At 45.6% G+C, this 25,644-nt stretch overlaps 1 protein-coding gene across 4 annotated transcripts in view; it reads left to right on the top strand.

The window, feature by feature from the left end:
- The window catches only part of LOC147121849 (ral guanine nucleotide dissociation stimulator-like 1), an 81,800-nt gene that overhangs the window by 15,688 nt on the left and 40,468 nt on the right, over positions 1-25,644 (top strand). For 3 of the 4 annotated variants that reach the window (XM_085982354.1, XM_085982351.1, XM_085982352.1), the window contains 4 exons: positions 4,353-4,439; positions 6,774-6,860; positions 12,607-12,728; positions 23,936-24,128. In XM_085982354.1, coding sequence (XP_085838480.1) covers positions 4,353-4,439; positions 6,774-6,860; positions 12,607-12,728; positions 23,936-24,128 — 489 coding nt within the window. Of the gene's footprint in view, positions 1-4,352; positions 4,440-6,773; positions 6,861-12,606; positions 12,729-14,385; positions 14,501-23,935; positions 24,129-25,644 lie in introns of those variants that run through there. The other variant, XM_085982353.1, reaches the window with a different exon arrangement.

Below are 25,644 nucleotides of genomic sequence, written 5' to 3' on the forward strand. Positions count from 1 at the left end.
CAGGTCGTATCGCGTAAGGTACCGATCTGGCCTTGAATAATTTTGGGCTTGCATGTTCTGCAATCTTGATTCTTGCTTTAATTCCTCGCAGCGTTCCCAGTCCTTGCTGGAATACGTCTTTAGCTTCGTCCAATATTCTGGACAACCGTTCAGGTTTGACCTCTTCCTTCCCGGAATCTACCGCCATTGTGTTTAGTGAATGCCAGTCTATCTTTATTTTCCTGAGCCACTCACGTCCCAGAAGTGGTGGACCTCCCTCTGGCAGTACATACAGGTCCATCCTATGGTGATCTTTGTCCTTGTATCTCACCTTGACTTCTATCTTCCCGATGGGGTGTACTTTGTGCCCCGTGTATGTCTGCAATACTATCTCCGTGTCCCGTAGGGGAATATGTTTAAATAACTTTTTGTAATCATGCTTATTCATGACCGTCAATGCCGATCCGGTGTCCACTTCCATTTTCACTTGGACTTTTGCAATCTGTAGTGTGATCCAGATAGTTTGTCGGTCAGCTTCTTTACCCACATTGTGAATTCTCAGACTATCCAGTTCCTTGCTGTTGGAGTCTGAGTCCGAATCCTGTTCCTCTGGACTCTTCCCAGTCACCTCGTGTACCTTTCTGTACTTCTTCTGTGGTGACTTATTATTGCTGGTCTTCTTCCCTGACCGGCATACCTTAGCTATGTGACCAAGCTTGCCACATTGTCGACATTCCTGGTTTTTAAACCAGCATTGGTTCTGGTCGTGTGTTGTCTTCCCACAACGATAACATTTCGTTGTTCCCGAAGTCATTTGATCCACACTGAGTACCGCTGTCTTCCGCTGCATTTCCTCTGTGCCTCTCTCACTGCGGCTTCGTACGACGCTGCAATCAGGACAGCCTTGTCGAGTGTAAGATCATTCTCTTCGAGCAATCGTTTTTGTGTTCCTTCCTTCGACATTCTGCACACGAACTTGTCTCTTAGTGCCTCTGTCAGATTTACCCCAAACTGACAGTCTTTTGCTAGCCTACGCAGTTCAACCAGGTACTCCGCGTTGCTTTCCTCTTTTCGTTGCGTTCTCACGTAAAATTTAGATCGTTCCGCTAACATCAGCGGTGCGGGGTTAAAATGATCCTTCAGGACAGCAACAATATTAGCGAAAGACTGATCCGCCGGTTTAGCTGGTGATAGAAGATGCTTCAATAACCCGTATGTCTTCGCACCCATTGAGTTTAGTAAGGTTGTAGCTTTCTCATAGTTTGCTATCTTATTGGCCTTACAATATATCTCGATGCGTTCTACATACGTGGCCCAATCTTCTACCTCGGAATTGAAATCGTTGATGTTACCACGCTTAGGCATCTTTCTGATAAACAACAACGAAATACTCCTTTAAATTTTTTTTTTTTTTTTCAAGATGGCGGTTTCCCGCTCTTATCTTCTTTCCCCGCCCACTTTTAAAATGGCGGTTCCCCGCTTCTGCCTTCTTCCCCGCCTACTGGCGGCTTCCCGTGTTTCTTCCCCTGGCTGGAAAGGTAAGCTTCCCCTTCGGGCGACGGCCGCTGGCTTCCAGGGTTCGCAGCCTGCGCGTCGGCTTCAGTGCGCTCCCTTTTCTCGGCAGGGCAACCGGTGCTGGGTACACCCCGTTGACGGCGAACAGTTTCAGCCGCTGGGCTGGATCTCGCTCAGTCACCCCGTTGACGGCGAACAGTTTCAGCCGCTGGCTGGACCTCGCTCAGTCTCCCTTACTCGGGCTCTGTCTCTCCCGCTCGCTCGGGCTTCCAATTGCCCTCCCAGCCCTCTCGCAGTCCGTGCTTTCCTCCCCGGCTGCGGCCGAGTTCTCCGCGGTTTATTTATTTTTATATCTTCCCGCGCCTTACGATCCCGTCGCAGCGCTTCGCGGCCTCGGTCGCTGCCCGGCCTTTTTCGCTGGTCGTAGTCTAGCTGACTCACGACGCCGTTGCGTCCCCCAGCCCGCTTGTACCGCGGTTTCCTTGCTCCACGCTGCCCCAGTCTCAGCGCCTCTGGGCCCGACTTCTGTCCGGCTCCTTCCCCTCGCGACCGTGATCGAGTCCACCGCCCTTCTCCTTCGTGTATTTTTTTTATTTTTCCTTTACTCACAGTCACCGTGGCCGACTTGCTTCTCGTGCTGATCAGCGCACTCCCCACCGTGGTAGAAGGGACAATCAGTGCCTGTTACTGATGGAAGGCTTCGTGTTTGAAATCTTCCTCCTTTCTTGCTCTGCAGACTCGAGTTTTCTCTCAGCAGAACGACGAGGGCGGGTGCCTCTTCTCGACGCTCGATAACTGCTTCGGAAGTATTGTTGCCGCAGGGTAAGATCGAACTCGTCGCCACTGTAAAGTCTGTGGGTTGTATATTGAATTAATACACAGACTACAAGAGTAACTTAAAACAGGACTTTACTATTCGAAGGTCAGGGCGAATCTGCCCAATAAATCCTGACACCGCACTTATATACCGGTGTGGTCACCGTCGGTATTACAGTATACAGCAGCCAACAAAATAGTGCCATACCTAAAATAGTTCTCTTAAAGGTAGACTGTTACATACAATAGTTCTCTTAAAGGTAGAACAGTTACATACACCACAATTTCAATATATTTATTACTTGAATATGTACTTTGTCAGTATGATTTTTAAAAATTAATTCTTGGGGTATGTCACTAGCAAGGCCACCATTTATTGCCCATCCCTAGTTCGACTCTAAGGCAGTGGTGAGCCATCGCCTTGAACCATTGCAGTGTGTATGGTGAAGGTACTCCATCAGTTCTGTCAGGTAGGGAGTTCCAGGATTTTGACCCAGCGACGATGACTTTTGCTGTTAACTGTAGAAATGCCCTAAAATGACATTATTTCATATCTGATCCTTTTCAAACAGTTTGAGGCATCGCCTTCACTGATTACCCCGTTCAAACAACTTAATTTTGAAAACTTGTGGGAAAATTGAAGTACTCCCCAGATGAACATTTTATAAAATTCCTCTACATCCTCCCAGCAAACTGGCTTCATAGAATCATAGAAATTTACATCACAGAAGGAGGCCATTCAGCCCATCTTGTCCATGCCGGCTGACAAAGAGCTATCCACCCTAATCCCACTTTCCAGCACTTGGCCCATAGCCTTGCAGGTTATGGCACTTCAAGTGCATATCCAAGTATTTTTAAAATGTGCTGAGGATCTCCTCTTCTACCACCCTTTCAGGCAGTGAGTTCCAGACCCCCACCACCTTCTGGGTGAAAACATTTCTCCTCAAATCCTCTCTAAACTTCCGACCAATTACTTTAAATCTATGCCCCCTGGTTATTGACCCTTCTGCTAAGGGAAATAGGTCCTTCCTAGCCACTCTATCTAGGCCCCTCATGATTTTATCCACCTCAATTAGGTCTCCCCTCAGCCTCCTCTGTTCCAAGGAAAACAACCCCAGCCTATCCAATCTTTCCTCATAGCTAAAATTCCCCAGCCCAGGCAACATCCTCGTAAATCTCCTCTGCACCCCCTCTAGTGCAATCACATCCTTCCTGTAATGTGGTGACTAGATCTGCAGGCAGTATTCTAGCTGCGGCCTAACTAGTGTTTTATACAGTTTGAGCATAACCTCCCTACTTTTATATTCTATGCCTCATCTAATAAAGGCAATTATCCCATATGCCGGCTTAACCACCTTATCTACCTGTCCTGCTACCTTCAGGGATCTGTGATCTTCTACACTTCAGTGTCCCACCATTTATCGTGTATCCACTTGCCTTGTTAGCCCTCCCCAAATACATTACCTCACTTCTCCAGATTGAATTCCATTTGCCACTGTTCTGCCCATCTGACCTGCAGTTTTCTTCCTCATTATCAACCACACGGTCAATTTTTGTATCATTGTGAATGGAAGAGGTGATTTACATTCTCTGAAGTACCCCACATCTTGTTTCTAAAAGCATTTTACAGAGGTGTAAATACCCTCAATCAGATCACACTGTAAGCCACACAGCAATTATTGTTCTCATCAACAGAAGATCCAGTTTCATGGTCATCGGTGTTTCACCCAGGAAGTGAATGTCCTCCTTCATCTAGTATTATAATCTATACATGTATATGGGCTCGGCATTAATGTCAGTTTTGTGCCATACTATTCTAGGTATGGGGTGAATTGTAGTTTTGCGCCAAAACATTGTTATCCAGTTATCACAAATTGAAGTTAGAATTTGCGGAACATGTTGGCATAAGGCTTCAGATTTTAAAAGTAATAAAAACTTTGCAAGGCCTTTGAGCTGAAATTTCTGATCCTATCTCATTTGATGTTATGGGAGATTGTTAATTGGCCGTGTGCTAATAATTGGTTTTATTCCTAAACCTTCAGGAAGGAACTTCAAAATTTTCAAATCTAGACAGCAGTGTAAAAGAAAACCAGAAATGGGCTCTCAAAAGGCTACAGCTACAGAAGGTGGTGAGTCATCCTTTTATATTCTGTACCAGGTGTGGACTAATATGCTCAAATATAAAACTCTTAAGGTGCTCACTTCCAACTGAAGTCTGACTGATCTTTGCATAATGCAGAAGTTTTATTCTAAATTTGGATATTAACCAGTTCTCCTTGGGATTATTAAGAAAACCAGTGTTGCTGCTTTTAAAAGCATTCACTTGGTTGGTTACAATTTAAAAGCTATAACTATATTTGCACTGCATTAATGTAAACATGTATTGATTTATATAGGTGCAAAATATTCTACATTTCAGTTGATTTATAATAGAATTTGTGGACCCAGTGTAGTAGGCACAGAATCTTCCCCATGGCCTAGTGGGTAAAGGCAGAACCCTGGTTCAGTTCTCTGCTGAATATACTGATGTTCACCCAGGCAGAAATTGGGGCACTACAGTTGAGACGAAATGGATAACTCTTTCAGAGAGCCGACATTGGCACGGCAGGCCGAATGACCTCCCTCTGTGCTGTAAAATTGTATGAAGCTAGCTTCAGCTCCTGCTGGGAAGTTGTATATCTGAATATCGGGTGACGACCCAATTGAGCACAGCTATGATGCCGTTTGATAGAATAGACAACCAGCAGTCATTATCTAGGCCACCACATGAAGGACAGCCTATTTTTGTGCCAGGTTCCAGCCGGGAATTCAGTCAATTCCTTCAGGAGATGGAGAAAGAAATAGGAAAGAAAAAAAATAGTGTGGTCGAGGATGATATAATGTTTTGCCAATATAGTATAGATACTAATAAATGAGTGGCCTGGAGTTTGAGGTTGGGAGAGAGAATGCTGTATTCAACCAATGCTGCATTTTGTGCATTATCTTGTTTGTTTTATACTCCATTTATATAATTACTAGCTGGGGAGCCCCGCGTTGCGAGGGCAATTTTGGGGCGTTTGGTCTCCCTGCCCCTGTGTGTCCCCCCTCTCCCTGTCATGTCCTCTCCCTGTCCTCTCTCTCCCTCCCCTCTCTCCCTCCCCCCCCTCCCCTCTCTCCCTCCCCTCCCCCCAACTCCCCTCTGTCCCTCTCTCCAGCCCCTCCCCCTGCCTAGCGCCTGAGGTCCGGTGCCGTTGCTGAAGTCCCCCGCGTATCGCGCGGCTGATGGACGGCCGCTGCGTGCGGGCGGGCGGCGCATGCGCGGTGAGTGCGGGCGGCGCATGCGCGGTCAGTGCGAGCGGCCCGCGGGAGCCGGCAAGGCCGTTAGCGAGCGGGAAACTTCGGGTGGCGTGCCCGCGCTCCGTCCGCGACACCTGAGAGGGGGAAGTAGAGAGAGACAGAGAGGGAAGAGGAGAAGGAGAGAGAGGGAAGAGGAGAGAGGGAAGAGGAGAAGGAGAGAGAGGGAAGAGGAGAAGGAGAGCGAGAGAGGGAAGAGAGAGAGAGAGAGAGAAATTTTTTCAGCTTCAGGCCCCGAGTCCCCCCTGCGCGAGGGTGAGGAGGAGGGGGGGGGGGTTGCTAAACACAATATAAAACTCAAATAAATTGTTAATTAATTGCCTAACACATAATTGAAATATTTACCTTAGTTCCCTAACACACAGAAAGTGTGGGGGAAAAAATCGTGGAAAATCAAGATGGCGGCCACTCACCTCGGTTCAGAAGGATAAGGCCCGCCCACACACGCACCGATTGGTCGACCGGTCAGGTCACCGAAGCGTAGGATTGGTCAATCGTCTAGTCACTCGACACTCAACTGTAGGAAGACCTCGACGTCACACGGTCGCTAATGAGATGCTAATGAGCGGAACGCTGAACGTTTTTGGGATACCGCGGGCGGGATTTTTGTCCGGCCGAAACGTAAATACGCCTATGACCGGTCCGGAATCGCAAGCTTTCTTTTGAGGCGACGCGCGCGTCGGTACGCTCTAACTTCCAAACGTATAGAGACCAGGCGGACAGACAGACAGACAGAAGAGCCGCTTTATATATATATAGATATACATTTTCAAATCATCTTTTCACTTGTATAACTTGACGTGTGCACAATAAGCAAGAATGGGCAATGCCATTTATAACCCCTAACGTGTGGAAGAGCTCCCAACTTTCAAATGAAAAAATGACACAAAGATTGAGATTGGTTAATGCAGCACGGACAAGGGATCAAACTCCGAACCCTCCTGGTCTATATGGGTCTAGCTTTGTATCCCACAATATCATTCTGTATTTAAATGGCCACATGGTTCTGGTTGCAAATTGATTTAGTTGCATACTAAGGAGGAGGAGTTAAGTATGGGGGTAGTATGTTTTAGAAATGTGGTGCTTAACTCATTCAAAATGGGTTGAACAAATTTGCCTCTACTTTATAGGGTGTGATGCAAGCAACTGTGCCCTACCTTGGCACTTTCTTGACTGATCTGATAATGTTGGACACCACTCTTCCAGATTATGTTGAAGTAAGTTTGTTCATGTTTTACCACATGTTGGGATTCTTCCTTGCTGATGGTTGCTATAGTTACCATATCAATGCAAGTTGCTTGAAGATGAGAATCAAAGTGACAATGAAACCACTAATGAGATTGATCAAAGTCGTACATTAGAGAAATACATGCATGGCTTAGGTAATTTGATGTTTTGTGCTGTGAATCAAACAGTTTGTGAATGAAGACGCATGGAAATTACTATGCAGCTGATTATGAATATATTTTTTTCCATATCCTGAAAAAAAATTGTCTGTATAAATGGCATGTTCTTATTGTGTGCAGGTAATTTTCTGTTAATTGGATATAAGACACCATTTCATTCTCAACTACCTGCTCACTTGTGTAGTCAACTTGATATTGACAAATTTGACTGCACAGAAGGACTTGGTGTGTTGTACAAGATAATGACCCGGCAGTACATTTCTTACATCCATTGGTATTGTACACGTGATTGAGTCTTGACCCCATACTAATTTGGAACCAAGTTTACATGACTTGCATTTCACCCCTAACCATCCAAGTCCATAATCTTGCACAATCCAACCTTTTTACAAGTCAAATTAATGGGTTTTTTCTCCTTGTTTGTCTCCTATAGGGTGGTTTTATCAACTTTGAAAAGAGACGAAGGGCTTTTATGAATTATTACACTTTACAAAAATTTCAAAAATGTATGTGGGCGGGGGTTGTGGGTAGATAGATCAGCCACTACTTTTATACTCAATTTCTTTCAAATATTATCTTTTAATAAAGGATCCACAGAAAAGAAACGTTATCAGTTTGTTATGGTTCTAAAATATGTGCTTGATGTTTTTTAAAAAGATCTGTCTTCGAGGCACTGCCTTGAGAGGAATAGTGGCCTGAAATTATCCTTAGATAATTTGTATCAGAATTCATCCCTTAGCTGCCACATCAGTGCTGTTTTCACAATGCAGTGAGACTTGGAGGCATAATTTACTCTGTTGTAGGAACGGAGGTTCCTATCAAAAAGACTGAGTTCGACTCAGGTAATTAAATGAATGAACTTTAATGAAAACAAACGAGTTTAAACTGGAAACTGCTAGGACACATCAATAACAGGTCTATTCTCCTTGAGGGCTCCACGAGGACTGATCCCCTGATCAGGAGAGTGACGTCATGACGTCATCACGTTCTTCCTGCCGTTGGGGCATCACGTGACTGACTGCATGACGTCATCACGTGCTGTAAAGGTAACTGGCATTGTACAGTCAAACAGTGTAATTAAAGGTACAGGCACAGACAGTAACTACATTGCTGTTGAAGGAATTATGTACAACCGCTCTGAGTCCTTTGGTGGCTCCGCCACATGCGCCCCCCAGAATTGTCTTTAACAGAAAAGGTGAGGCGAGGAGGAGGCCTGATGAGCCTGTCCGATCGACTTCGATACCCTGGTAGAGGAAGTTGACGACCAGTGGACGCGTTGGCAGTCTGTGGCGGCTGAACAGGCGCGGCGAGCGCAGATGGGTTGTCAGGCAGCTTTGGTTGATCAGGTGCGGCGGCTACGGGCGGTCGGCCACGTTTGGGTGGTTGAGCGACTACGACAGGGTGGTCCAGGTCCAGGTGAGCCGGCTTCAACCGGTCCACCGAGATGTGATCCGGTTTCCCTCCGACGTCGACCAAAAAGGATTTGTCACCCGGTTCGATGACGCGGAAAGGACCAGTGTAAGGAGGCTTGAGCGGATCCCGGTGAGCGTCGTGTCGGATGAAGACATACTCCGCAGTCTTCAGTCCCGGTGGCACGTAGGAGGTCTGCAAACCGTGATTGGACGTAGGTATCGGGGCAAAGCATCTGGCCACTTCTTGGTGGCGAACGAGTTGCCGGGAGGCGGACCATGGCTCTGTGGGCGAAGGGAGGAAATCTCCTGGTACCTGGAGCGGCTGGCCATAGACTAGTTCAGTTGAAGACGATTGTAGATCATCTTTGGGCGTTGTACGGAGACCCAACAGGACCCATGGGAGTCTGTCCACCCATCCTGCGCCTTGAAGACTGGCCCGAAGAGAGGCTTTAAGCGACATGTGGAATCGCTCGCAAAGGCCGTTTGCCTGCGGATGATAGGTGGTGGTGCGATGAAGCTTGGTACCGAATTCCTGAGCCACAGCATTCCAAAGATCCGAGGAAAACTGTGGCCCGCGGTCAGAAGAGATGTCCGCCGGTACTCCGAAACGGGCGACCCAACAGGAGATGAAAGCTCTAGCGACGTCCGCTGACGTGGTGGAAACCAAAGGAATTGCCTCTGGCCACCTAGTGGTGCGGTCCACTGTGGTAAGGAGATGAGTATAACCCCGAGAAGGTGGAAGCGGCCCCACGAGGTCCACATGCACGTGGTGGAAACGATGCTCCGGAACAGTAAATGCAGCTACTGGAGCCTTGACATGACGCTGGACTTTGGCCTTCTGGCATACGACGCAGGTATTAGCCCAGTCACGGACATCGATGTGCATCCCCTTCCAGACAAACTTGGCTGATATGAGTCGTTGCGAAGCCTTCATCCCTGGGTGCGACAACCCGTGTATGGCATCAGAAACCCTCCGGCGCCATGCGACTGGCACTATGGGACGAGGAACTCCCATGGAAACGTCGCAAAGGAGCGTGACACCTGCGTCCTGGAAGATGACGTCAGTCGCTTGGAAGCTGGAGGGAACGGTTCGATATGATTGGACCTCCGAATCCGAAACCTGATCTTTCGCCATGAGGGCGTAGTCGATCCCCAGGTGCACCGCGTGGACCGTCTCACGGGAGAGGCAATCTGCCACCAGGTTGTCCTTACCAGGCACATGTTGAATGTCCGTAGTAAATTCGGAAATGAATGTCAAGTGACGTTGTTGACGAGCGAACCACGGTTCGGTGGTCTTGGCCATGGCGAACATAAGGGGTTTGTGGTCGACAAAAGCCGTGAAGGGGCGCCCCTCCAATAAAAACCGGAAATGGCGAATGGCGAGGAAAAGGGCCAGTAGTTCCCTATCGAAGGTGCTGTACTTTTTTTCATTTGTTCGCAATTGACGGCTGAAAAACGCCAGCGGTTGCCACGTGCCTTGACCCATTGCTCTTGCACAGCACCGATGGTGTAGTCTGACGCGTTGGTGGTAAGGGCGATAGTAGCACCTGGAAGTGGGTGTGCCAGCATGGTTGCGTTGGCCAAAGCGCTCTTGGTGTCACCGAATGCCTGGATCATTTCAGCTGTCCAGCTGATTGGGTCTTTACCGGACTTGCCCTTGAGGGTCCCGAAGAAGGGTTGCATGAGTTGAGCCGCCTTGGGGAAGAAACGGTGGTAGAAGTTGACCATCCCCAGGAACTCCTGCAAGGCCTTGACTGTCGACGGCCACAGGAAAGAAGTAACCGCCTCAACCTTCGTCACCAAAGGTACGGCGCCGTCCGATGTTATGCGGTGTCCCAGGAAGTCGATTTGTCGCAGGCCGAACTGGCACTTGGCAGGGTTGATGATTAAACCGCGTTGGCTGAGGCGCGTAAAGAGGGAATGCAAATGGGAGATGTGCTCCTCCTTGCTGGCACTGGCGATGAGTATGTCGTCAAGGTAGATGAAAAGGAAACGCAGGTCCCGAAGAACGGAGTCCATTAAACGCTGGAACGCCTGTGCTGCGTTCTTTAAGCCAAACGGCATCCGCAGGAACTCGGAGGCCAAAAGGGGCGATGACAGCGGTTTTCGGGACGTCTTGTGGGTGCACTGGAACCTGGTGATATCCACGGACGAGGTCGGCTTTAGAGAAGATAGTATTGCCCGCCAAGTGGACCGAGAAGTCCTGGATATGCGGGATCGAGTACCGATCCGGAGTGGTGGCGTCGTTGAGGCGTCGGTAGTCACCGCATGGCCGCCAGCCGCCGCCTGGTTTCGGCACGATGTGGAGAGGTGAAGACCAGGGACTGTTCGATCGCCTAATGATGCTGAGCCGCTCCATTGTGGCGAACTCCGCCTTCGCAGCTGCAAGCTTGCCGGGTTCGAGCCTTCTAGCCCGCGCATAAACCGGGGAGCCAGTAGTGGTGATGTGATGTTCAACACCATGTTTCATCGCTGAAGAGGAGAAGGTGGGCCTTGTCAGCTCCGGAAACTCCCCGAGGAGCCGCATGAAGTCATCTGGAGGAGGAAAAGCACAGGCAATGGAATGCGCCATGGAGGTACCGTGGAAGCACGGGATCGAGTGGAAGGTGGCCGCATTGATCAGCCGGCGGTGTCGGACATCGACTAGCAGGCTGTTGGCACACAGAAAATCTGCCCCTAGGATAGGCTGCGAGACTGTAGCCATGACGAAATCCCAAAAGAAGCGCTGACCGCCGAAACAGACTTCGACCTGCCGCTTCTGGAATGTTCGAATAGCTGCGCCATTAGCCGCTACGAGGGAAAAACCGAGGTTCCCAGTCTGCGTGTCGAGCTTCGACGCAGGTAGAATGCTACACTGCGCCCCGGTGTCACAATAGGAAACGGCGGCCCGAGAGGGAATCGGTGATATAGAGGAGTTTCCCCGTAGAACCGACAGCCATCACCACCGTGGAACGCCCGTTAGATTTGGTCATCCGTCACCAGGGACGCCGCCTGCGCCTTTTTTTTGCGAAAAACTGCAGGGGGAACGGCAGCATCGTGCTTTCGCGCCAAACCGGGTGTGGTAGGAGCACCAGCCCGCTGTAGGAGAAGCCGGGACCGCGTCTGTGGGGGGTGGGCTCCTCGTGGCCGCACAACACTGCTGGGTAACCGTGAAAATCTTATCGGCTTTGGCCGCAAGCTTGGCGCAGTCAGTAATGTTGGAGCTGGCCAGGGCAGCCTGAACCTGTTCAGGCAGTTGGTAGAGGAAAAGCTCCCGGAAGATTCAGCACCCAAGAGCGTGAGCATTTGGCTCATGAGGTCGGACGGTTTGGAGTCCCCGAGGCCGGGCAGTGTGATGAGCCGGCGAGCACGCTCCGACTTTGTTAGCCCGAAAACCTGAAGGAACTGCGCCTTAACTGCATCATACTTGCTGTCAGTAGGAGGACTACCGATGAGGCTGATGATCCGGGATGCAGTTGCGCTGCCGAGGGCGGAGACCACGTAATAATAACAGGTCTGATCCGAATGGCGAACTGGGCTTCAGCCTGGATGAACCAGGCGTCTGGTTGTTGCTCCCAGAACTGTGGCAGTTTCAGCGTGACGGCGTTCGTGTCCATGTCGAATCTTCCACGAAAATTGTTCGTAGAAGTATGGGTCACCAATGTAGGAACAGAGGTTCCTATCAAAAAGACTGAGTTCGACTCAGGTAATTAAATTAATGAACTTTAATGAAAACAAATGAGTTTAAACTGGAAACTGCTAGGACACATCAATAACAGGTCTATTCTCCTTGAGGGCTCCACGAGGACTGATCCCCCTGATCAGGAAAGTGACGTCATGACGTCATCACGTTCTTCCTGCCGTTGGGGCATCACGTGACTGACTGCATGACGTCATCACGTGCTGTAAAGGTAACTGGCATTGTACAGTCAAACAGTGTAATTAAAGGTACAGGCACAGACAGTAACTACATTGCTGTTAAAGGAATTATGTACAACCGCTCTGAGTCCTTTGGTGGTTCCGCCACACTGTAATGATTATCCAGCAAACAAAAGAGAGTTTTTAAAATAGTGTGTGGCCAGGACTATGCCCTCTTAAAAGTACCACTGACTAGTTACAGCAGTAGCAGTATTTCTTTTTAACCATTTCTTTCCATGTTCTTTCAGGAGTTTGAGCTGATGGCGCACATTAAACTGTTGCAGTCTGCTTGTAACAACTACTGCATCAGCCTGGACCAGAGGTTTCTCAAATGGTTCCGCAGTCAGCAATACTTGACTGATGACGAAAGGTACGAAACATTGCGAGAATGTGCAGATCAAACCATTATGGACTGCATGTGTAATCTTGTATGATTTTTTAATAGCTGTTCAACATTTGTGAGCCAGCCAATTCATTTACTCTCTTCCTTTCGCTGGTTTCAAATAATTTTTGTGATGGAAACTGACTTAGCAAGTAAGTGCGAGCTACCCAAAGAATAACAGTGCTATAAAAAATGTGTTTTATTAGTATATAGTAACGCACCTTATTCAGTCAACAATTACAGGAAAAATAGAGAGACTTGATGGGCGACCAATACAGAGACCCCATTTTGACAACCTGGCCAAGAGTTTCCGCTTTAGGCACAATCAGTGATCCGGACGTAAATTGCGCTACTTTTGAGAAGTGTTTTATTTTCCCCTCAATTTTTTGCTTAAAAACACATTTGCATATTGCCAAACGTAAAATCTGCCATGAACCAGTGCACTTGAGCAGCGTTTTAGAAAGTAACTATTTTTAAAAAAAAAAGTGTTTGCATCAAAAGATATTCCTTGATTTAGTGGTAACCTGGTGCAGTTTTATTAATACAGCCGAAAATGGGGTTATCGCAAGTATTTTTAATCGGTGTCTAGTCCACCACTTGTGAGTAACCAGATTTTAAATAACTGAAAATGACTCTAATAAAACTATACAGAACCATATACTGGTTACATTGGTGTACAGTAAATTAAAAACATTTTTGAAAAGGTGCCTGTTTGTGTCCTTGCGCCTAAAAAAAACTTAATTTTAAAGAGCCTCCTCAAAGGGTAGCAAATGGGCGCGATTAGCAGAAATTGTGGATGGGTTCAGCTTATAGTGCGATTTTTTTTATTTATTTTTTTTTTTTATTTTTTTTTTTTTTAAACTAGCGGAAAAGATCGCAGAGACTCGATTTGCACAGAACGCAAGTTGCGCTTGAAATTCAGTGATCTGTTGGGCTGGTTTGGCCAATTTTTGGTGAATTACGCTGAAAAACCAGCACAACATAAACTCCTTCTCCCCCTCCTGTGTTTTGTCTTCTCTCTTCACCGCTGGTCAACAGGACCTGCTCTCTCATCTTGGTGTCGTTAGAGCTCGCACATGGAGTGTTCGCCACCTGAGGTGACTGATCCTCCACTTTCATTCCTTGCGAGGTGTCCATTGTCAGCTGTGTGCATTCTCATAGTAACGCAGATGAGGCCACGAGCTCGTTGTGGGTGTGAATCTGCATCTTATTCCATCCCTCTGAGCCCTGGAAGTTTGACTTCCTATACTAGCCAGTTCACTTTCTACGCGCCCGGTACTGTTCATTTTCCAAGTACAGGTTGGACCATTTTATTCCCCCTCAGTGTCCTGCAAAAACAATGGATAATGGCAGCTCTCCTCTGAGAATGTCTGGCACCATGGAGTTATATACTTCTCTCTCTGCTTTTCACACAGCAGAAAAGATTGTGGCTCCAGTAGTAAGAACCATTCTGGTTGTTGCCCCTGTCGATCATTAATCAAAGTAATGAGCGGTGTTCTCTTGCCTGAGAAATAAGTGCCTTTCCGAAGTGAAATAATCATTCATGCAAATTCTCAAATTTTCAAAGTTCTCCAAAATGACAAGAGCATTAAACAAGGACCTCCGTTCACTTGTCTGAAACGTGTGTTTATCTGCCATCCTGCAGCTATAATATATCCTGTGAAATAGAGTCAGCCATCGATACCAGTCCCACATCGCCAAACCCCAGGAAGAGTATGGTCAAGCGCCTCAGTCTGCAAGTGTAACATAATAAGCAGAGGAGACATCTCATCTAGTTACTTCAGAGGGCAGCATCCTTCATTATAGGGATCAGTGGACAGACATCATGTACAGCAGCTTCACCATGAATGGAGCCTTTTGATGTGTAGTCCTTAATGCTTTACTGGAGTGTAAAAACTTGATTGATACAGTTCGAGTAATTTAAGATGTGATGTGGTAAATGTAACATAGTTGAGAGGAACAGATGACTTTGGACCCAGAGCTCTCCACCACTAGGATTTTCCTCGCCTCATGTCTGGGTCTGTTCTCGACTAATTGATAGAAATTGATTGCTACAATTAGTCAACAACTCCACTATCATTGTATCCTGTGACTTCCAGGATGGCAGAAGGCGAACTAGATGAACCTTGGTCTTTTTTCGTGTAGCAATTCCTATGAATTGTCCCTCTCCCAGTATCCACTGATTGCAGCTTATGCAACATGGCTAGATTTCATCTTTTCAAATTTGCATTTACAAGAGGGAGAACAAAAAAGGATTAAAATGAAAGGACTTTGCACATAGCTGTGAGCCTACATAATGGAACCTGAAGTGGTTCAAATATTTTAATGAAAATCAAATTTACATTCCACTTTTTTCTGAAGATTTTTCTGGTTTCATGTGGGTCAGCAAACAGCAGAAAAAAATCCTCTATCTTGCTACTTTATCTTTAGTCATTCATTGTTTGAAGCTCCAGTACTGTACTCAGATATGCTCCTATGTACAAGTTAATATAGTAACACTGTGTGTGTGATTTTTTCCTGAGGCTGAGATACCATTTTTTTTCTGTCCCATGAACAAGGGCTGAACCAGCCAAGGGATTTCCCCATGTAGAGGGTCAGTCGGAGGGAGAGTAGTTACCCATGCTGTGTTAATGTATCTTGCAGAGGCATTGGCTCTAGTGCGGCATGTCTTACTTCGCCATAATAGTATAAAGAAACCAAGGGGGACAAAGACTTTAATCACTGCTTGGTATATCTTCTCTCTCTATGACCATTATGGGTTTTATGTGCATGTATGTTATATGGCTTAATTTTTGTCACTCTCTAACGGCCACAATGAGCGCTCCAGTGTATTTGATTCTGCAATGCGGGATGGCAAACTATCCGCTCTTGCTCCCCTGTGCCATTTAATGCTTAATATGTCAACACCAGGGATTTGAAGTGCTAAATTATCACTGTTTGCATCAAGCCATCTGTGCCAAACAATTGGTTTTTTATTGATGCTTATTTCCATAGATCAAGCTGCAGGGAATGGAAAGTTTGAGTAGCCAGTGGAGCGTTATTCCCACTGTGCTGTGGCTCCTTAAAGCCATTTATTAATTGATGCTCTACTTTATTTCAAGTGACTATTCAAAAGTCACGAGCTATTTTTGGCTGCTGCTGTTCTATAACTAATGACTGGTACTGTACATTCCCCACTACATTTTCCGATGGTTTTGCCCAACAGCGTTAATTGTCCCCGTCACCTAGCACATTCAAAATAGTCTATTGGGGTGGTTAGATTTGCATGTCGAGTCATGAGAAGATTTGTCACCAAGTTGCTGCCAGGTTAAGTTATTGGGGGTTTCAGTGTTTTTCCATTACAAGTGGTACTTTAGCTTCTTTATTATATTTGTGTGTCTCTCTTTTTCCTGCCTCATCTTGCTACAAATAGAACATGATATTTAATACAACGATTCCATGTTTGGTATATAATGGGTAGACTACATTTACTCCTATTAAAATGGTTAATTGCATGGGATAATTAGCTTATGTTAGCCTGGGCACAATGGTCGCAGTCCCACTCTCCAGGACTTGAGCATATAATCTAGGCTGGCAGCTTAGTGCAGTACTGAGGGAGTGCTGTGCCGTCAGAGGTGCCGTCTTTCAGATGAGATGTTAAGCCAAGGGTCCTGTGTGCCCCCTCAGACGGACGTGTAAAATTCCACAGCGCTATTCAGTGAGAACTCACCAACTACTCTTTGGAGTTCTGGCCAACATTAATTGCTCCACCAGTAACACTAAAGCAGAGGGATTGTGTTATTTATTTAATTGCTGTTTGTGGGACCTGGCTTGTGCACAAATTGACTGCCGCGTTTCCTACAGTGCAACAGCCACTACACAGCAAAAATACTGCAATGGCTGTAAAGTGCTTCGGAGCATCCTAAGGTTGTGAACAGTGCTATATAAATGCAAATTATTTTTTTCTTTTTGTCCTATTAACTTTTCATCAATCTGTACGTGAAGTCAGTTCCAATATTTATGCTGACAACTCCAGCTTACTCCTCAATTCCATGACTCCCACTGCTTGTCTGACATCAAGTCACCAGTACTGGGACATGAGAGAGCTGTTCCATTGGGACGGACTTCACTTGGCCAGTGCTGGGACTAGAATCCTTGTGAATCGAATAACTAGGGCTGTAGAGAGGGCTTTAAACTAATTAGTGGGGGGGAGGTTTCAAGAGAGCAAAAAAATAAAAATGTCAGCGGAGAAGGCAATAGAGCAAGGTAGCAGTGGGGGAATTAAAAACCAGAGCATGTCAGGAAGGGACAGAATGTATAAAGATAAAGGTAAAGTAGTAAAGGGGGTAAAAGCAGGAATAAATTGTCACAAAACATATTTAAAAGTTCTTTATCTGAATGCACGCAGCATTCGTAACAAAATAGACGAGTTGACGGTACAAATAACAGAAACATGGCTGCATGGTGACCATGACTGGGAACTAAACATCCAGGGGTATTTGACAATTAGGAAGGACAGACAGGAAGGAAAGGGTGGTGGGGTGGCTATGTTAATAAAGGATGGAATCACTGCAATAGTGAGAAATGATATTGGGTCAAAGGATCAGGATAGTGAAACAGTTTGGGTGGAGATAAGCAATAATAAGGGGAAAAAGTCACTAGTGGGCGTAGTCTATAGGCCTCCTAACAGTTGCAACTCTGTTGGTCGGTGTATAAATCAGGAAATAGTTGGGGCTTGTAATAAGGGAACAGCTATAATCATGGGGGATTTTAACTTTCATATTGACCGGAGAAATCAAATTGGGCAGGGCAGCCTTGAGGAAGAGTTCATAGAGTGCATTAGGGACGGGTTCCTTGAGCAGTATGTTACTGAACCAGCCAGGGGGCAGGCAATCTTGGATCTGGTCCTGTGTAATGAGACAGGATTAATAAACAATGTCCTAGTAAAGGATCCCCTTGGAATGAGTGACCATAACATGGTTGAATTCCAAATTCAGTTGGAGGGTGAGAGAGTTGGATCTCAAACCAGCGTACTAAGCTTAAATAAAGGAGACTATGAAGGTATGAGAGCAGAGTTGACTAAAGTGGACTGGGAAAATAGATTAAGGTGTAAGACGGTACAGGAGCAGTGGTGTACATTCAAGGCGATATTTCACAACTTTCAAGAAAAATATATTCCACTGAGGAAAAAGGGGCGTAAAAGAAAAGACAGCCATCCGTGGCTAAGTAAAGTAATAAAGGATAGTATCCGACTGAAAACAAGGGCATATAAAGTAGCCAAATCTAGTGGGAGGATAGAAGATTGGGAAGCATTTAAAAGCCAGCAAAGAATAACTAAAAGATTAATTAAGAAAGGGAAGATAGATTCTGAAAGTAAACTAGCAAAAAATATAAAAACAGATAGTAAGAGTTTCTACAGTTATATAAAAAGAAAAAGGGTGGCTAAAGTGAATGTTGGTCCCTTAGAGGATGAGACTGGGAAATTAGTGGTGGGGAACATGGAGATGGCAAAAACGCTGAACAAATATTTTGTATCAGTCTTTACAGTAGAGGACACTAAAAATATCCCAACACTAGACAAATAGGGGGCTATGGGGGGGAGGAGCTAAACACGATTAAAATCACTAATGAGGTGGTACTCGGTAAGATAATGGGACTAAAGGCGGATAAATCCCCTGGACCTGATGGCTTACATCCTAGGGTCTTGAGAGAAGTAGCGGTAGGGATTGTGGATGCATTAGTGGTAATTTTCCAAAACTCCCTGGATTCAAGAAAGGTCCCAGCAGATTGGAAAACTGCTAATGTAACTCCCTTATTTAAAAAGGGAAGTAGACAAAAGGCTGGAAACTATAGACCAGTTAGCCTAACATCTGTGGTTGGTAAAATGTTGAAGTCCATTATTAAGGAAGCAGTAACAGGACATTTGGATAAGCATAATTTAATCGGACAGAGTCAGCATGGTTTTATGAAGGGGAAGTCATGTTTGACAAATTTGCTCGAATTCTTTGAGGACGTAACAAACAGGGTGGATAAAGGGGAACCAGTGGATGTGGTGTATTTGGACTTCCAAAAGGCATTTGACAAGGTGCCACACAAAAGATTACTGCACAAGATAAAAAATCATGGGATTGGGGGTAAATTTACTGGCATGGGTGGAAGATTGGCTATCTAACAGAAAACAGAGAGTTGGGATAAATGGTTCATTCTCGGATTGGCAATCAGTGACTAGTGGTGTTCCGCAGGGGTCAGTGCTGGGACCCCAACTCTTTACAATCTATATTAACGATTTGGAGGAAGGGACCGAGTGCAATGTATCCAAGTTTGCTGACGATACAAAGATGGGAGGGAAAGCAGTGAGTGAGGAGGACATAAAAAACCTGCAAAAGGACATAGACAGGCTAAGTGAGTGGGCAGAAATTTGGCAGATGGAATATAATGTTGGAAAGTGTGAGGTTATGCACTTTGGCAGAAAAAAATCAAAGAGCAAGTTATTATTTAAATGGGAAGAAACTGCTAAGTGCTACAGTACAAAGGGATCGGGGGTCCTGGTGCATGAAACACAGAAGGTTAGTATGCAGGTACAGCAGGTGATCAGGAAGGCCAATGGAATCTTGGCTTTTATTGCAAGGGGGATGGAGTATAAAAGCAGGGAAGTCTTGCTTCAGTTATACAGGGTACTGGTGAGGCCACACCTGGAATACTGCGTACAGTTTTGGTTTCCATATTTAAGAAAAGATATACTTGCTCTCAAGGCAGTTCAGAGAAGGTTCACTCAGTTGATTCTGGAGATGAGGGGGTTGACTTATGAGGAAAGGTTGAGTAGGTTGGGCCTCTACTCATTGGAATTCAGAAGAATGAGAGGCGATCTTATCGAAACATACAAGATTGTGAGGGAGCTTGATCGGGTGGATGCGGTGAGGATGTTTCCACTGATGGGTGAGACTAGAAGTAGGGGGCATAATCTTAGAATAAGGGGCTGCCCTTTCAAAACTGAGATGAGGAGAAACTTCTTCACTCACAGGGTAGTAAATCTATGGAATTTGCTACCTCAGAGCTGTGGAAGCTGCGACATTAAATAAATTTAAAACGGAGATAGACAGTTTCCTAGCTGATAAGGGAATTAGGGGTTACGGGGAGCGGGCAGGGAAGTGGACGTGAGTCTAGGTTCGGATCAGCCATGATCCTATTGAATAGCGGAGCAGGCCCGAGGGGCCGTATGGCCCACTCCTGCTCCTACTTCTTATGGGCCAGAAATTCCAGGCCAGAAGCGTGAGTACGGTCGGGTTACTCACGCATCTGGCCGTTGGAAATGCCGGCGTTCAGCAGGAACAGCGCATGCGGGGAACGCCGGCATTTCCAGACCCGAGGTCTATTCACAGCGCGTGCGACTGCACAGGCAGCGCTTGCGCAGTGAACTTTGTAGATTTCACTGATGGATTCAGTGAGGGTAAGTCCCTAGAACTTGCACTTAAAAAAAGCAAGTGTAAAGTTGTTCATTGGCTGGGGAAGGAGATATATTTTATGCAGGAGCTTATGAAATGCAATATTTAGGTTTGGGAAAGGGAGGGAAGTTATTTTAAGAAATTTTAACTAAGTTTTAAACTTTAATTTTTTTTTTTTTAAACGGGTTTTCAGAACTGTAGGTAGAAGGAGCAATTGTGGCTGTGTGAATGGAATGTGAGAATGAGTTATGTATGTGTGTCCACATATATTCCTTTACGTATATGTATGTATGTTTTATATTCCTTTACTAATGTGTATGAATGTATATTTTTAATTATGATTTTCCAATAAGTTACTTTCTCTGAAAGTCATAATTAAATAATACATTCATACACATAAGTAAAGGAATATATACATAACACGCAAAGGAATATATACAGACATACATACTTTCAGAAGCTCCACGATAAGAAATATCTTCCTCCGCAGCCTCTGGAGCAACTGTACCCATGCTTTTTTCATGTGTAAGTTGTAATGACTGGACCTCACTGAAAGCATTAATGAAAGCGGCGAATTATACTGCGCACGCGCTGCCTGTGCAGTCGCACGCGTTCTGCCTCTGAACCCCTTCGTTCAGAGGACAGGAAATGCCGGTTTTCCCCACATGCACTGTGCATGCTGAAAACCGGCATTTCATCCGGCCAGATGCGTAAGTACCCCGACCGTACTAGCGCATTTGGAAGGGAATTACTGGACCAACATTTTACATGTCAATAAAATAAAAAATTTAACAATTGCACAACTTGCCCCCTCGCATCTGCGACTGAGGGTCCAAGGAGGTGCATTGCGCAAGAGGTCATCATCGTACGTATCCTCACACTGTTCCCTTTGGGGAACTGTATGAAGTGGTGGAAGGATTTATGGCCGTGATTAACGCTCATTCCGTGACCGTAACCATCTTTGAACCAGCCATTAGGGTGGTTAGTCCTATGGCGGGCGGGTTTTACGGGCTCCCACAACCCATCTGAGGGGGGGGGGCCACCAACACCCACGGACGCAAGCATCCCGCTGGATGTCCACCCAGAATTTAAAGTTGGAGCTCCGACTCCACTTGCCGGGACTGTCTGGAGTGGGGTTCAAAACCCTACTCCTTCTGGCCCAGCGGCGGGGATGCTTACTGCTACGCAAAAGGCCCACTCCGCACAAAAGGTGACACCCATACGTTTCCTGCGCCTTTTCCCTCCCCGTGACTGGAGCCCTATGCTGCCATTTCACGTTGCTAATTGGATTGGGCCTTTGTCATAGCGGTAGGATCCCCGCCGCTGGGCCAGATCAGGGTAGGGTTTCGAACCCCGCTCCAGACAGTCCCGGCAAGTGGAGTCGGCGCTCCGGCTCTAAATTCTGGGTTGACATCCAGTGGGATATTTGCGTCCGTGGGTGTGGGTGGCCCCCCCTCCTTGTATAGCTTGTGGGAGCCCGTAAAACCCTCCCGCCATAGGACTAACCGCCCTAATGGCTGGTTCAAAGATGGTTATGGTCACGGAATGAGCGTTAATCATGGCCATAAATCCTTCCACCACTTCATACAGTTCCCCAAAGGGAACAGTGTGAAGACATGTATGACGACGACATTGCTAAAGAAATAAATGGAATTTAAAAAATTCTTTTAGGGCTTTTAAAAGTCTTTAAATTGCTTTCATTCTGTTTAAAACTACTTCAGATTACTCAAAATAATGTAAACATTTTAAAAAGTTTATAAAAGTTACCAAAATCTTCAAAAAACTTCCAAAAACCTATTTAAACTGCTGCTTTGCATGTAAAAATGCTTAGCAGCTTGACAGAAACATTGGGGGCGTGTCCAGTGAAACAGAGACCTCAAGGGGCGTGTCTCACTTGCACTGCACGCTCCTTGCTTCGCGCTGGCTGCACTCCTGGGCGGCGTGACGTCATACGCTGCCCGGGATTCTTCTTTCTGTTTCACCAAGTGCAGGCGTCCCTGGAGCTGATCGGCAGTAGCGCGGGGTAAGTGCAAAAACGGGGCTGCAAGCCCCGTTCAGCAATTTCTTATGTTCTTATGTCCTATCTTTAACTCTATTAAAGATTAAATTCAGAGTTCACTAACTTTATCCTTTTATTAAAGTCTCACTCACTGTGTGCAGTTTCCTGTCCAGTAGCAGTGGTGTTAGTATTTTTTTTTTGCTTTTGCTTTGTTGCCCTTAATAAAAATTCATCTTTTAGGAAAATTGTGTGCACATCCAGGTGAGCTGGAAGGCAATGTTGGGAAGTTTCCCACTCTGAGCACCCAAGCCTAGTTTTTCCTGTTTATAATAAATGGGTTAATGGCTGGGTTAGAATAACACTTGCTAGAAAGTCTAGGCTCAAATGTCATTTGAATATACAAAACCAAAAGCCTGATGGAGTTTGTCCATCCGTCAGTGCTCTCTTTATCCATTAGACAGTGTAACCTCCTCCCCTGTTGCTAGTAATGTGAACTTGAGGTATTGGTGTCACTGTCAAGTGCTCACAGGTCAGGTATAACATACCCAAGCTCATAGTATCTCACTCCAACAGTGTACATCAACTCTAATTTTTACAAAAATTCCCAACTGCACCAGATTTTGCATTTTTCACAATTGCTAACCTTCTGACCACTTGGAGTGAGGTTGTTGATTTTTTTGTGCTAATCTGTGATGTGGCCTTACATGCAGTAACACTTGGGTTACGGCTATAGTTAAATTTGTACATTTCATGTAGGAATCGTGCAGCTGACAGAAGAGACCCTTCTGGCTGGATGAAGCCAAGTCTGACACATGACTGAACACCTAATGCACCACCAGTTATAATGCAGTGGCATCTGGATATATTGTACTTTGATACATTGATATACTGAGAGAGGTCCAAGATTCCCCATAGTCCATGTCCCTGGCATTTAATTACTTTGTGTTTTATTTAACTATATCAGAACAAACGCTTGATATATCCTTGGCCTATGTTCTGTCCAGTTCTATGCTCTTGGACAGAATCAGCATCGGTCTCCTGCCCCCTCAGATGTAGCATTTGCTACACATACAGTGTATTACCTGTATTTGTGAATGAAGCACATCAATTCTGTGGTACTTTCCTAGACTGCTTCTAATGCTGCTCTTCTGGTTCTTATTTAGTGCAAGGTGAAAACAAAATCAGCCTTATTTATACACTGGGTTCCTCCATTCAAATTCAGCGCCATTTCTACACTGCTAGATTTACGCAGGGTTCCTGTCTGAATTGGGCTGGCCCAATGGGATAGGGAAATCTTCTCGGTGCTGCTTTATCATTGGTGGGTTGGTGCTTTAATCCACTAGTGAGGGAGCAGTGCAGAGACCATACACTTCCTGCACCATCGGATTCGCCAAGTTCAAGTCGACAATCCCACTAGGTTTCAATCAGGAGCAGAAATCGAAGTCTCTGTACATTGAGACTCTACTGCCTTAACACAGACGGCTCTATACAAAAGTATTGCCACATTCAAAAATGCTGTTAACATAAAAATATAAAATAATTAGCGCCTCTAAAGAACCTTTTTTCAAATGCAATTCTTTGATACAGATATAAATAGGTCAATAAGTTGCATGTGCTTCAAATATATATTTCAAAAATTATTCATATATAGGACCACTGTTGAGGTATCCAACTACCAAGTTCAACCTGAATCAGCAATAAACTTTATGTGGAACGTAGCTACTTCGAATCGTCTTTCAATGTTTTTGCTGACAAATCCCTTTTCCCTCGTGCAGGCTATTTCTAGGGTCAGAAGTCATCACGAACAACACTCCAACAAAGAGTTGTGACCAGCCCAAATCCCCTCCGAGCGGGAGTTCCGGCGAGAGCATGGACTGGGTCAGCGTTTCATCGTCCGATTCCAACAACTCTGAAATCGAAGAGGCCTGCACAACGCCCACAGACACTCCAGAGGAACCGTCGAAGAAGGTGACTTAGAGGGGATTCACTGTGTAAAGCGTATTGACCTGGGAGGTTCGGGATCAACTCGTTCTATCCAGATACATTCTTCTTCTGTATTGTTGCAGTCAAAAGGATACGAGGTGTTTACAAAGGCTGTAGGCCACCATCAGATTCTAGAAAAAATACCATTAGTTCCATAGAGTGAAAACTGACTGTTTATGAAATACAAGCTTAGTTTATTTTTGTGTAGCTATTTTGTACAATTTTAATACGTAGGCAAAATGTACAAAGGAAGCTTTGTGTGTTAAACATTTGATTATCACACGAATAACCAAGGTCCTTAATCTTAAGTTTAATGTTTTTAAAATCTTCTTTAAGGACTGCATGAAGTGCAAGCTGACTTCACATGGTTCACAGTAAATTTAACACACGGGCTGTGACTGTAGCAGATAAAAGTGCTTAGTCCACAAAAACCGTGCTTTGGGTCAAAATCTAGCAAACTGCCCTGCAAATCGCAACAAAGTAAAGCACCTCCCTGTACAGACACCAGGTTCCCTCTTGACTGCATGCTTTGTTGTTTTCTACTTGACCTTTAGTTGCTCAGCACGTACTCTGCAGAAGGACGTCGTTTCCTGGGAGGTTATCGGTGACCTGATATCATCTCCCTCCCTCTCCCTCCCCCTCCCCCTCTCTCTCCTTCCCCCCTCTCTCTCTCTCTCCTTCCCCCTCTCTCTCTCTCTCTCTCTCCTTCCCCCTCTCTCTCTCTCTCTCTCTCCTTTCCCCCTCTCTCTCTCTCTCTCTCTCTCTCTCTCTCTCCTTCCCTCCCCTCTCTCTCTCCTTCCCCCCCTCAATTTTCAATTCAATTCAAATCGCTTTATTGGCATGATGACAAGTTACATCTTATGTTGCCAAAGCATCGAAAAACATTCATGTTTGTATGGATAGATCTATATTTTTGTGAACAGTGTATAAACAGATATATCCCTGAGTGTATAAAGATACTTTCATATAATTTATATGTAGTCTTTTCTTATATTTAGTGGTTGTCCCTCTGTTTATGGCAAGCTGTAACATAGTGTGCCGCTAGTGTTACACAATTTCTCTCTTCCCCTAGTAGGTATGGGAGTTTTTGGTCGTCATTCAAATTTCTGAAATCCGGGCATATTTTTGTGAATTTTGGATAGAAATTCTCCCTTATGCCCTGATATTTTCTACAAGCTGTGAGGAAGTGCATCTCTGTCTCCACCACTCCCTGACTGCAGTGAGAGCATATCCTGTCCTCTCTTGGTAGCTGGGTCTGCCTGTGTCTACCTTTTTTCGATCGCCAGGTTATGTTCACTAAGTCTGTACATTGTCAAAGTTTTTCTCAGTTTGCTATCCTTTACCATGGTCAGGTAATCAGTCTCTCTCTCTCTCTCTCTCTCTCTCTCTCTCTCCCTCTCTCTCTCCTTCCCCCTCTCTCTCTCTCCTTCTCTCTCTCATTAATGTCAGTGATAACATTGCAAAATTATAATTCTGCTTGCTGCCTCCAAATTCACATAGA

The sequence above is a fragment of the Somniosus microcephalus genome, chromosome 3 (assembly GCF_052327205.1).
Source record: "Somniosus microcephalus isolate GS21.2 chromosome 3, FLI_Smic_1.0, whole genome shotgun sequence".
Classification (NCBI taxonomy): domain Eukaryota; kingdom Metazoa; phylum Chordata; class Chondrichthyes; order Squaliformes; family Somniosidae; genus Somniosus; species Somniosus microcephalus.